This window comes from Indicator indicator, chromosome 18, assembly GCF_027791375.1.
Source record: "Indicator indicator isolate 239-I01 chromosome 18, UM_Iind_1.1, whole genome shotgun sequence".
In the NCBI taxonomy this organism is placed as follows: domain Eukaryota; kingdom Metazoa; phylum Chordata; class Aves; order Piciformes; family Indicatoridae; genus Indicator; species Indicator indicator.
Genome location: NC_072027.1, coordinates 13,297,310 through 13,311,123, shown reverse-complemented (window position 1 = coordinate 13,311,123; position 13,814 = coordinate 13,297,310). Strand labels below are relative to the sequence as shown.

The 13,814-nt window shown below is 41.3% G+C and overlaps 1 protein-coding gene across 4 annotated transcripts in view; it reads left to right on the top strand.

Annotated features, from left to right (window-relative positions):
* The window catches only part of KCNIP1 (potassium voltage-gated channel interacting protein 1), a 245,090-nt gene that overhangs the window by 153,739 nt on the left and 77,537 nt on the right, over positions 1–13,814 (top strand). The window contains exon 3 of one of the 4 annotated variants that reach the window (XM_054389413.1): positions 12,842–12,876. The exons of 2 other annotated variants lie outside the window; for them this stretch is intronic. In XM_054389413.1, the coding sequence (XP_054245388.1) occupies positions 12,842–12,876 (35 nt within the window). Of the gene's footprint in view, positions 1–9,761; positions 9,768–12,841; positions 12,877–13,814 lie in introns of all 4 variants that reach the window. One more of the 4 variants, XM_054389416.1, reaches the window with a different exon arrangement.

Genomic DNA, 13,814 nt, shown 5'->3' with positions numbered 1-13,814 from the left:
CTCCCCTATGAAGAGAGACTGAGATCCCTGGGGCTATTTAGTCTTCAGAAGAGAAGACTGAGAGGGGATCTGATCAATGTCTATCAATATCTGAGGGGTGGGTGTCAGGAGGAGGGGGCCAGGCTCTTTTGGGTGGTTCACAGTGATAAGCCAAGGAACAATGGGTTCAAACTAGAACATATAAGACTTCACCTCAACATGAGGAGAAACTTCTTTCCAGTGAGGGTGACAGAGCACTGGAACAGGCTGCCCAGGGGGGTTGTGGAGTTTCCTTCTCTGGAGAATTTCAGAACCCACCTGGATGCATTCCTGTGTAGACTACCCTAAGTGATCCTGCTCTGGCAGGGGGGTTGGACCTCATGATCTCTTGAGGTCCCTTCCAGCCTCTGATATACTGTGAGACTGTTGTGTCTGATGTGATGTAATCAGGCTTGGTTTCAAGTGTAGGCTGGGACAAGAAACTTTCATTTCCACAGATGCTTTTATTCTTCTAGAGTAGATTTTCCAGAAAGCCTTCCTCAAATTACTGTCTGATTGCATATTTTTTCCAGTTAATTTGCTATCTTATTGTAGGCTAACAAAGTGTTTGTCACCTTTGAAATTTTCTAAGTAACATTTTCCAGTGCATATTAAAAATACCTTCCCCACCCACACACCCCCAAAAAAACCAAACAAACCCCAACAAAAAACCAAACCACTTCCTTTTAACTCAGGCCAAGGATTTTAGATTAATCCCTAGCTAATCTGAGGTTTTGCATTTTAGCTGGTAAAATGCCAAATCTGTTCTCTGCACAGTCCTGATAGCCTCTGCCTGGTTGTTTTACCCACACATCTCATAGCTTTTCTCTCTCAGAGGCAAAGAGACTTCTGGCACTTTCAGGGTCCTATAAATTTGGTGTAACTGGACCACATTCCCTCTTAGTGAAGTAGTGAGACAGGGCTAGGTGGAAGGCACAGCTCCACTTTTGCCTTTGTAAACAGTCCCTCTGCAACCTTCTTGCAGGCCCCCTTCAGGTACCGGAAGATTGCTGTTAGTTCTCCCTGGGATTTTTCAGTTGTTCTTTATCTCTGAAGATTAGTCTTAATTTGGGGAAGTGCATGTCAGCAGCATATACCTGTAAAATCCTAGGAACCCACTCAATTAAAGAATAATTTTACTATTTTCCCGGTGAAAGTCTGGCTTTTACCCAGATACATCAGGCTTAAATTTTCTTCTATGGTGTGAGCAAAACATCTGTTGTTTCAAATTATAATTTGCTCTAAATTCTGGTTCCTGTCATCCCTTGTAAGTAAATTACTCATTAGTCCAAGAATTAATTCAAACAAAGAAGTGGTTCTTACTATAAAATTTCTAGTCACTCATCATGCCATGATCTGTAATACATGCAGTATTGGTAACAAAATCTATCCTAAGTGAAGAAAAAAGTCTGAAAACTTGGATTTTAGACTTGATGTTTGTTTAGTCATGTGTTAAATTTGTGTAGCACAAACATAAAAGCTGGGATTATGCAAGCAGGCAAGGAAATTCATCCATGTCAGTTCCATGTATTTTAATGAGTCAGTGACTAAACCCTAACTCCAGTTAGCTTGGCAGGCTTTAGGTGCCTGTTTGTAGAGTACTCAGAGGATTTGGTTGTCACTGTTAAAAGCACTATAAATTAACACTTGCTGGAAGTTTGCTCCTTAGCTGAATTTTATGCAAGACTTCAGCCATTTGGCTGCAGTCTTTAAGGTTTGTGAGGTTTGTTTCTCTTTGGGGCTAGAGTAAATATTATTTAAATTGTAGTGATGCTTCTAAGATCAGTGGAGGAATACATCAGTTGCACACTTCTGATATTGTTGCCTTTTAGTTGAGGATGAAGAAACTCATTCTGAAATGTGGAGGAGAAATGGTCAATGCTGGGCATGCTCTAACACCTGATTTGGGAGCTGTACTGTATGCTCTCCCCTCCTGTTCTGCTTTCCATACCCAGAGAGTCTGGTAATGGCTTCATTATTTTACCCAGTGGTATTCCTTGTAAGAGTTTAAAAGACGCAGAGATGTGATGCTGAAGGACATGGTTTAGCACCAGGCTTGGTAGAGTTAGATAATGGTTGGACCTGATGATCTTCAAGGTCTTTTCCAACCAAAAGCAGAAGAAATTATTACTTGTAAATTGCTGAGCTGTTTGTTCAGATACAAGCGTCTAAGAAATCATCTTCATAAATTAATATCACCCAGTACCCAAAGAAACAAGCAGTTTTAGGCAACCTAACTTACTCGTAATGCAGAGAACACAGGGATGCCTCTTTCTGGATCCAAATTTTCTAACAGCCTCATTTGTAAATGAGCTTTCTGTGTATTCACACATTCCAAGTAATTTGGCTCACAGACTTAAGAAAACGCAGTCATCAAGCTATGAATAGTTTCCCACACTTTGATGCTTCATTTCCAGGGAAAGAATCACTTCTGAGTGCCTTAAGGGGGAAGAGCTGCTGAAGCACATAAATGCATCTCTAATAAACACCGCTTCTTAGAAGTGGGCCTGTGTCTTGGAGTTTTGCTGTGAGCACTAGTGGTTTCTGAAGAAAGCAAATCTAAAGGAGACAGCTTCTGCAGAGACTCCTGTTTGGAATGAAGGTTACACGTGAGCAGAGCATGGCAAGTGTGTGTGCTTCCCTAATATGAATAAAAATAACAAATGCTAATCTGACTTTCCATCTGGGGGAACTGCACATGCCATCCCAAAATGGCTCTATCTGAGAGCATCCAATCTATGCACAGTTGGGCAGGTAAATTCAGCTACTGTTACTGATGGCAGCTTTTGGGGAGCTGTGGCTCTCTTAATATGATAATATACTGATGTGATGTGCTGTCATAATCTATTAAGACTCTAATGTCTTCTCTGTGCTCTCTGTATGTCTGACATGACTCAGTTTCAGGGCTGGACTCTTATGGAGAGGGAACCATTACACTGGGGCTGGAAGGAGTTGATTAATTCAGCTGTGGAACTGGTGTTGATTTTTTTCTGTTGAAATTTTTATTCAGCAGAATGGTTACATTCATTCATAAATTTGACACCTTTAAATAACTGGTTTTAGCCAAAAATAAACTACTGAAGTGGCATACACACAACACATTTCATCTGATCTTATTTTAGAAGTTAAAGTAGTTCACAAATAGTAAGAACTGTTTCTAAGCAGGTGCTAAGGAAACCATAAAATAGATTTGTGAGGTCTGAGGAAAAAACTCCTATCCCAAGAAACTGGAGCACTGGTCTGGTCTAGGGGTGAAATTCCCCCTTTATCAATTAAGATTTGAGCATGTGTTCCCCTTTCCCATGAGAGGTACTCTGGTCTAGATCTCTTCCAGCATCTTTGGTTGGGGCTCATGATGTAAGCCATAGAGCAACATTGATTTCTGTTGGCAAGAGCACTCCAAGGATAACTGTGTTCAGAAACCTAAGGCACAGGAAAGCATTAGAAACTCGGGTTTGTGTGTTCTTGATGAACATCGGGGTCCCTGGTTCCCCAACTTTGGCGCTGAGTTCTAGGAAAGGCTTCATGGTGGTGAATGCCTGTCATAAGGAAGTGCCCAATTCCCTGCATTACAGGATCAGTCCTCTGCCATTGCCACCACCTTCTGCTGCCTACAGAGTGTAGCCGTTGAAAAGCCCCTCGAAGGAGCTTCTGCACTGGAAGGGCTGGCCTGTGCCCAGGTTGGGAGTTCCTCTGAGTACTACTTACTAAAATGTTAAGCAGTGTTTAAGAGCTTAATCCTGCTCCTTGCATTCATTAAACTGATAGTTTAAAGTGCATTGCATTGGAATTTTGCTGCCATTTGAGCTATTTAGCTGAAAGCCTGTGATTACAGAATGATAATGTTTTGACACAGTGACAAAAGCCAGGAAATTCACCATTAGTGGTGGCGTTTCTCCCTCTCTTGCCTTTACTGCCTGACAGCTTTTAGTGTAGGCAGTAATTGAGTAGAAATGACAATAGCAATTAACTTATAACCTTCTGCTTCAGCACACATTTTAGTATTGATTCAAGGGAAAGTGCCCATTAAGAAAGTAAATATTTGTGTGTGAGTGATCTGTGATAAAAATTCATACAGTTTGGAAAATCTACTGTGAATACCAACATCACTGTAAATATGACCATGATTTTCAATTTGCTTTGCAGGTTTTACCATTAATAATATCACAAGTCTCTTCTATTTTCTTTCCTGGTTTCCATGCCTTCCTTGTTGCAGCAATTAGTAAGAAAACAAAAGCTTAGGTAATGCTCTTTAAACAATTACTATCAATTGGTTAAGTAGACTATTTTGGCATTGATTTTTCTCCCCAAGAAGACATTATGTCTTTTGTCCATGGTTCATTACCATTTGTGATTAGCTAAGTGGAAAAAGAAATGGAAAATGTTGAATTATGTTGCAGGAATGACAGCCTCCTATTTCTGGGTGCCCCATATCTGTGGTTTAAAGCCTGGTTTATTAATTAATAAAGAGAATTTCTCTGCATCTTTGATCACTGATACTATCACAGGGAATACTGAATATTTAAAAGTAGTTTCCAGTTAATCTTTAGCACACGTTGTATCACAAGTCAAAACATCACCTTACAAGAACTTTTCTCAGTGATTACAGATATCAGATGCTCACTTCCCAGCTTGGCATAAATGTACTGTTGCTCAAAAGTGATAGGTTTAGCACTAATTTGAATTGATCAAGTGTCAAGACAGAATATTAAATGTCTCCTAAAATAGCTGCTGAAGAAACTCAAACTTTTTTTGTTTTTTAAATTTAATTACCCATGTTAATAGCTAGGCCTGTCATGAATAACCTGGTTATCTCAAGTCCTGAACTTTTCAGAGTTTCTAGTAAATTCAGTACCTCTGAAAGTGATATATCTGTATGGTTCTGCCTGCGTGCAAAACAGAGTGACTGGTGGCCTCAGAGTAACAAGGACCACAACTGGAGGAAGGAGTGACCTTATTTTGGCCTGCAGTTAGAGGGGAAAAATAATCCCCTTAAAACAACAAAAAAAGGCCAACCCCAATCCAGACAGCAACAGCTCCTTTTAATTTACTGGGGATTTCTGAGGACCTGCTCAATATGAAAACCACTCATGCAGGTGTTCAAGAGGCACCCACAAAACAGCCAGCAGCAGCCACCCAAAAGCTGTGAATTTATTGCAATTAATCTGCTCTCCTTCTCACACAATAAAACTACAGATTCAGATGCCAGGTGGAAATATTGTTGCACAACTAATTGAACTGTCTAGGGAGGGTGCACACAGTCATTCAGAAAATGAAAATCTCCCCACAGATATCCAAAATATATACATTCACCAAGGCAGGGGTGAGGACTCCTGACACGAGGTCCCGTTCTAATGGGACTGCTTCTGTGTGGAGAGAGCAGGACTCCATTTATACTCTTTTCGAATTTGGCAGTAGCCAACTGCTTAATTAGTCAGAGCTCTCCAGGTAACAAAAGAACTCCTGGGCCTTGAGGTGCCAGCTAACCTCTGGGGACATCAAGCTGATCTTTATCAGCTTCTAGCAAGCCTTGGTCCTTGGTGCTTGGAGTAGGGCCAGCTTTTACCTGCCACAGTAGGCATTGGCTTCACAGGATTGTCAGCACTTCCTTCCAGTTCATGCAGAGCAGGTGAATTTGAAGAGGAATCTGTTTGTAATAAAGGAGCAGTTGTTACCTCCAAAAAGCTCTCCTTTTCAGTATTTATGTGTGTGGTGTAGAAAGGTTTGGATTCAAAGGAACCTATTTTGCCCTTAGATGTCCCAAGCCCTGCTAAAATGAAAAGGCGATGAGTGTGCACACTGCCAGGAGCTCGGGGTCATGGAGACTGGAGTTTTCTGGGTAAGAAGGGAGAGCAGAGCGTCTCTGCCTTCATGGAGAGGCAGAGGTTCTGCCTTAAAGCAAAACAGAGTGACTGTCAGCCTCTGCTTGCAAGGACCATGGCTGGAGAAAGGAGCGGGTAATCAGAGAGTGCCTCTCACCAGCTACCCCAGCTCTGCACCCCAGCCCTGCCTCTGGCTATCTTCAGTTTCAGTGGAAGCTGCTGTGCCTATGAGCAAACCTCTCAAAACTCAGCCCACCTGTCTGTAGTTTATTTGCAGCTGTTTCCATTAAGCATGTGAGAGGTGTTCCAGGTTATTAAATGACTGTGTGGCAGTGTGTCTCAGTGTGAGGTGGTGTGGGGGCATATGGATTCCTCTGCTGAATGCTAGAGTTATGTTTACTAACATGGTGTTAGTCTTATTATTGAGATCTGTTTGTTATGCAACATTCCCACTTGAAAAAAACATGTGTTGTGTGAAACATGGCCCCTTGTTAGGAGTGGCTCTTGCAGCTAGGTGAGTACCTGAGCTGAGTGCTAATGCAGGGAAAGCTGAATACCAGGCGAGAAAAGAAAAGGCTCAAAGGGGTAAGTGCAATGTCTTGCCAACCTGGCACCCTCGAATGGCTTGGAGAAATGCTCAGATGCAGCAGAGATGTTTCAGGTATGTTTGTCTTAGCCCCAAGATCTTTATTTAGTAATCTGTTTATTTCTCTGTATGTCTTTAAACTAAAGATTTTTCATGTTTGAGTTTCAAAACCTTTTTAAGTATACTGAATGCTTCTGAACTCTTTTTTTGTATAATGCTTTTTCTTTAGCAGCTTGTGTAGTAGTAAATAGACTTGCCAATTGTTTTAGTCTGGCAAAAATGTGGGGTTGTGTGCCAGAGAGCTTGTGGAACTGCACAGGTAGATCAAGCTTGCAGAAAACAGGAGCATCCAAGCTGAACTAAATGCCTTGCTTATTTTTGATTCCCTCCTAGACTTCAGTCTGGCACAAAATCCTGGTGGATTTTGGACATTATGTAAGGTAAAAATTGATCTTCTAAGACTCTGGAGTTCTTTTAAACTTACATGTTTAAAATATTGAATTCTTGATTTAAACTTTTCTCAGCTCTCAAAAGGAGCCAAGAAGGCTTTGAAAAGCCAGCTTGTACATGTGTTGATAGTAAGGAATCTTGTGTTCCCTCCCATTGCTTTGTTTTATTGGAGGCAGATGCACTGTGCCAAGGAGTCAGGTGTGGTTTATGAGTTGGAGCTTACAGGAGTGGCATGGCTGTATGGGGTTTCAGAGGCAAATTCTGGGAGAGGGTGGGATTTCCTTCTGTATCTCACCGTTTTAGAGGGTGAGGGGTGGTGATACAGGGTGAGGGAGTGTTCAAGTTGTGAGAGCCCAATGACACTATTGTCTCAAAACAATGCATGACATGCCTGTCTAAATAGATAGGGTGATGTTTTTTGTTATAGCCTTTAATATCTCTGGAGGAGAGCTGCTGGTCTGACAGAATGACATAACCATGAAAAGAGATAATTTCTATGGAGGCAGGAATCCCCTCTTTCTTTATTTTAAACCCAAGGCCAATGGTAGACATTGTGCTGGAGCTTTACCTCTGTGCACACCTCACTCTGCATGCCTCTCCTTGTGATGTGGAGAGATTGTCCACCCCATCAAGAGCCTTGTTTTTCCCTCTGCTTGTTGTGACTTCCATGTACCCACACTTGCCCATGTAACCTTTTATTTTCAGTTAATTAAAAAAAAATTCTCTTCTCCTCCCCAAGCAAAATCCAGCAGCCAAAGAAATAAAGATGTTATTTGAACCCTAACAAAAGCAAACACTTCTATAAAGAACATTCTGATGAGCATCTAGTCCAGGTGTACTCTTTCCACCTCTCTTTTCCCCCAACAAATCCTTTTAGCAGCTGAGAAGGGAAAAAAAGAAGTGAGGCTGAGGCCAAGAATGGATATGGGGAGGTGAGGAGCAGAAATGGCAGGAGCACCATGGAGCAAATTACCTCTCTCTGCTCCTCCCATTCCAGTCATGGAGCAGGAACTGGCCATTCCTCTGGGGCAAACAGGACACCTATGCCGTCACCGATATCCTGCCCAGCACTGGGCCACAAGAACAGAGCATGAAGAGAGTCAGCCCTGAGCTCTGAAGACAGCTGTTCGCATAGCAGAGAGCTGCAGGAGACATAATGTCTTCTTCCTTCCTCCCAAAATTGCCTTTTCTTCCCCTGCTAGCAGGGACTACAGCTCTGTGCACACCTGAGGTGATTGTCTTGTCTCCTAACTGCTCTCACTTTTGAATGCTCCTTCATGAGAGGTTGTTGCAGCTTCTCCATTGTGGGTCCCTCATACGTATGAAAACAGACAAGCTTTCCTTTTTGCGTGTGACTTGTCTGATGATGCACAAAGCAGATGTTTCAACATCTGCAATGCTTTCTTTTCTTGGAGCAATATTTTTGCTTACTCAGAACTGCCTTGTTCATCAGCAACATATGGCTGCTGACAAAGTGACATGTGGCAGCTCTTTCACAGGCAGGTTAGGACACAAAATAAGAAAAACTGTATCTTGCAGAAGAGTGTCATGGGAGTGTGAGCAGCCAGAAAGTAATTACTTGGAATGTCATCAGGATATCTGCTGTCTGGAAAAAGCAGCCTCTTTGAGAATGGGGAGTTTAGAGATACTCAGATCTTCTGCTAAGCTAGAAGAGAAATTCTTATTTTTCTGCTGGGTTAATGAGGCGAATTGGCTCTCCAAGGTACCAGGACTGCAACGCAGAGAGCAAGAGTGTGAGGACAGCAGGTGAGAAGGGAAGGAGTCCTTTCTGGCAGTTTCTGTTAGTGTACCTGTGAGCCTCACTCAAACACTGACTGGAATTGCATGGCTTAAAAGCAGAATTAATTGAATCCACAGCATGTCTGCACTTGCACGGAAAAACCTTTTCAGTTTTCTGTAGCACTGGTACAGGAAGAAGTGGATGTATTACCTACCTCTGAATCTACATCAGCAACTCATTTGTCATAGAGCAAGGGAGAAAGTAAGTAATGAAAGTTTATGGAGTATGTTTTCTTCTCAATGTGCTATTCACATGACTGGGAAGTGCACTGGGAGTGAAGAGAATGTACCCCCTTGTGTGCTTAACGACAGAGCTGCCAGGTCACTGCTAAATCTACATGCTTTATCTGCTCCTCTATCCAATGTTTCTACGCTGTAATTTACAAAGGGGCAAATTATATTGCTGACCTTAGTTAATTGCTTTCAGCCAAGTAATATCATAGCCAAAAGCAGACTACAACAAAATGACCTAAGACCGATCTTTCACTCTCTAAAAATAGAGCTACAGAGTATTCTTTATGTTATTAAAAGTGTAGTGACTCAGGATGTGGTCTTTAGAAAGCAGGTATTTGGTCAGAAGACCACAGAAACTAGCTTTGGGGACATTTGTTTTCTGCTTAAGATGTAATCCTTGGTCAGTGCTGAGGATAACACAGCAGGAGCAAAAACAAACTCTTGGAATTGTCTTTTCCATACCGAATAAGGCTTTTTTTATTCCTTTGGCACTTCTGTAAAGGAAAGGAGGAAAATGGAACTGAAGGGAGAGAGCATGAAAATTATATGGTTCTTTAATTTAGGAAAGCTATACTCCAAAATATGTATTAGTCCTCTCTTGATCTCCCAAATCTCTGTGTGCTGCAGTCGGCCTGTCACCTCTGAGGAGAACAGCTGTCCACGATGGAGAAAGTCTCATTGGAAAGAGCAGATGGTTATAGAGAGCCCTATGAAAGGACCTGATTCATGACACTGACCATGGCTTGGCTATGTAATGAGTTTAGAGCATGTCCTGGTGGAACTGTTAGTGAAAGGATGGGTTTGGGACACAGGGACCATATCAGTTGGTTCTAGTAGCAGTGTGCAGATAGTGGTGGGTTGCAGTACCACCAGTGCCAGCACATACTCCAAAGCAGAGCCCTAGTGCAGGACAGCCCTTGGAGCAAATCCAGCTCCTGCTTCCAAAGCATTTAAATCTGCATTCTTGTGGCTACTTTTTACAGGGAGTGTGGAATGAGTTTTTGTCATTTTGAATTTGCTTTCAAGTCACCTCCATTTTACAGATTAAAAGAAGAATTCCTGGGGAAATGTTAGCGTGCAGACAGAGGCTTCCGGCTGTGAAACGAAAGCAGGGAATGTAAAGGGTGATAAGGGAAAAACAGACTGCCATGGCAAAACAGTCCACAGGAATAAGTAGCTGCTAAACCTTCTCTCTCAAGCGGAAAGAGAGGAATCGAATTTACGGAGAGCAAGATTTATTTTTTTGAAAGACTGACATCTTGGTTAGGAAGAGTTCCTTGTGTCTTGTTAGAGGGAAGGAGAAATAAATATTCTTTAAAAAGTAAAAGAACTTCATAAACTGTTTGCAGAGCGTGTAAACAGATGTATGCAGATAACAGGAATACTGTGCAATGGTAGGTGAATAATACAATGGAGAGGGTTCTTGAGTGGATGTAAACGGAAGAGGTGCATGGTCTTAGTGTCCATGTGGTGTGTTAAAGAGAAAGGGATTTTAAATGAGAGGTTTAGTTAAATAAGAGCTCTTAAAATTGAAGTACACCCCAAATGCATTGAAGTTTCTTAGTTCTAGTAAACAGAATATTCACTTTTGCAGGCCCAGGGCATGCCTTTGTAGAGGTCCTTTGTAGAGCTCTAAAGAGAGTGGTGTTACTTTTGGAGCTGAGAGATGTTAACTTACACTGCAAAAAATAACCACCCTACCTTTGTTTCATAAGCCCTTCCCCAGGAGCATGGTAAAATGGGCCTATGGTTTTCTTCTTTGGTGCTGCTCAAGAACCAGATTAAGTCTTTGAGCTTGTGGCAGATGTAGGTCAAGCCTGGGTTTGGCTTGTGTCCCAAATGTTGTTGAGATGGGGACAACCCTATCACAGGGCTAGGGGTTTACCTATGCCAGCAGCTGATGGGACAGAAGCTGGCTGGAGACTGCCAGGACAGCATCACCTGTGGAGGAAGCATTCACTTGAAAGAAATCTGAGTCCTTCTCATCAGTGCTTATTTAAAAGCTTAACTTCTGTTGTAGTGGTCTCTTAAAACACTATAAAGAAGCTAGTGTTTTAGTAGTGTTTATTTTTATCCAGGCACCTGACAAAATCCCATTCTCAACAAAAATGACTTTTTTCTTTCTTTGTTGTTTAAGGTTCTTGTAGCATCTGACTGCTTTAAATAAACAGGCTAAGCATCTCAGCATTTACCAGGAAAAGTGCTCAGGATTTATTCCCTTCCCTTATTTTTTTCTGAAGTTTATGTCTGTTTTGGTTTTGTCCATTGTTTCATTAACATTTTGTGCTAGAGTCACATTTTACATGTTTTAATAGAGGAACTAGCAATTATATTCACTTGGTAAGGTGCTTCAGTTATTAAAGCTCCTAGCATGTGTAAACAAAGTGCTGGGATAGATGGGTATTTGCCACCTCTTGTCTTCTGACTACCTTATGATCATGAACTGATGATTCTGTGACTAACCAGATGGATCTCTGAGTTGTCTGTATTCATTTATACTCACAAGATGGTGTCAATTGAAGGAAGCCACATGGTTTCAGTCATAAGGAAATTAATGATTTCTTAATTATTTAATTAAAGAATCTAGATGGTGCAGAGAACAGCTGATTGGGAAACTCTTCTTAATGCATTGCCTCTAGCAAAAAAAAAAATATAATGGGTTGTGCCAGGGAGAGAAAGCAAAGCTGAAGAAGCTGTTCTGTAAATCATGTAAAGAATGTAGCAGGGGTATAAAGGCAGGGGAGCTACCTTGCGGGGGGAAAAAAGATATTTTGTTTAGAAAAAGCTTGTGTGGTAAAAATAGATTTAGTTTCTTAATCCCCCAAGACCCACTGCTTTTGTAAAACTAGCCAGATTTTCTGTAAGATTGAGGAATTTGAATAGGATAAGAGAAAGTTCTTGCCTTTGTATCTGCTTCAAGTCTTTCATTATCCCTCTTCTCTACAGTATCCAGATCCTGTTTTTACACTTCCTAGCAGGTAAAGCAGTAATATGCTTTATGGTCTCTGCTTTACAGTGAGTCATTTAACTTTTTTAAAGCACAGCTGAAATGCTAATACAGCTGCTAGATGCGTTTCCAGAAAGAAAAGAGTCTTAATTAACAGTGGCCAAACTGAGCTGATTAACTTAGTTTAAAATAGCAGTGAAGGTGGAATGACTTGGATTTTTACTGTATTTTCCAGCTTAAATGTCTGCTGCTGACACCAAGGAAATCCCTCTGACACTCTGCTTTCCTCCCTGTACAATGCACTGAATGGGATGAACTTTAACACAACCAAGTGCCAGGTCCTGCACTTTAAGTTGTGCAGGGGGTGGTTTAGGTTGGACATTAGGAAAAACTTCTTTATTCACAATGGTGAGGCATTGGAACAGGCTGCTTAGGGAGGCATCTGTCACAATTCCTGGTGGTGTTCAATAAGTCTGTAGATGAGGTGCTTCAGGACGTGGTTTAGTGGTCATGGTATTTGGGTTATGGTTGGACTTGATCTTAAAGGTCTTTTCCAGCCATAGTGATTCTATGATTTTATGAAAGAGTTAAAAGCAAATGGTGCACATTTTGTTCAGCACAGCAGTCTGGAGGCTTAGAAGATAAGAAGTGCTTCTCAGCATGAATGAATTGTGAAATGTATTTGAGAATGAAGCTTCTGATGAGAATTTACATCAAAAAACCTCCAAACTTCCATTTAAAAAATCTATCATGCTGTTTATTCCCACAGAGAAGTAAGTCTTATCTTTGGAATTTCAGACTCATACTGAACAAATGTGGGTTTTTTTAATTTATATTTTAGTGGCAATTGGTATTTGAACCTTCCCCCCCCCTACTGTGTAGTGGGTAAAATCCTCTTTTCTTGGATTTTCCCTGCTGCAGGTATAATAACCCTTGACTATTTTTATGCAAATGCCCTTTCAGAATGTTATATATCAGTTTTAGGGTCTTAGATGATTTGTCTCAGCAAAATAAGGAAAGTGTTCCTGGAAATGGCATTGGAATCACTGCAGCAATGTCTCCAAGCAAAAGTCTTTCTTGGTTACTCGGTGTGATAAGTCCTGCTGAACATCGAGATGAGTACAACAGTAGAACTGCTTCTCTAGCCAAGACACACACAACATGAACACTGTAATACACAGCTCGCTATGGCCTGTACGTGTTTGCATGAGTACCTGAGAGGTACTTCTTCTAGTAAGTGTGTAAAATGAGTTGTATCCAGGAATTGAGTGAAATTCTGACACAGTATAAGCACACATTACCAAAACAAGTTTCCTTGAGGCACTCAGTTCCTGTTCTTAGAGGTCAGATTTAGCATTTAAAGAAACTGAAAAAGTTCAGCTGACATCAGGGCACAAAACATAAGCTCTCGGGTGTAAGAACCTTCAGAAGCACTGGTGGCATTTAACTGTGATAGTTGAATTATTTCATTTCCTATCAGAAATATATAATAGAATTCTTCTGCATGTGCTCTGGTTCATTTTCAGGAACCTTTCAAGAAATAATAATTTTGTGGATTACAGTTTGCATGTGTGTGTGTGTAAAAGAACAATGTATACTGGACCTTCTTTTCTTACACTTCTTGTAAGTGCTCAGAGGATGGATGCCAGCATCCCCTCACAACTTCTCTCACTGGACATCTGTCTTCCTTCTTGCATTAAATACCTATCAAGCAGATTACAGAATTATTCCAGCTCTGGAGTAGCCAGAAAAATGGAGGTACCATTATGAGGAAGCACTATTCCCAACTTTTGTAGAGTCTGATCCCATGATGTCCATCACTGTGCTCTCATTTCTCAAATCTTACTGTGCCCATAACGCTCACCACCTGCCTCCCCCTATGAGGAACATCTTAAAGCCTCACTGCTTCAGTCTGGTTTTTGTTTATCATTAGATCTGGTATAGCTGGGAAAATACT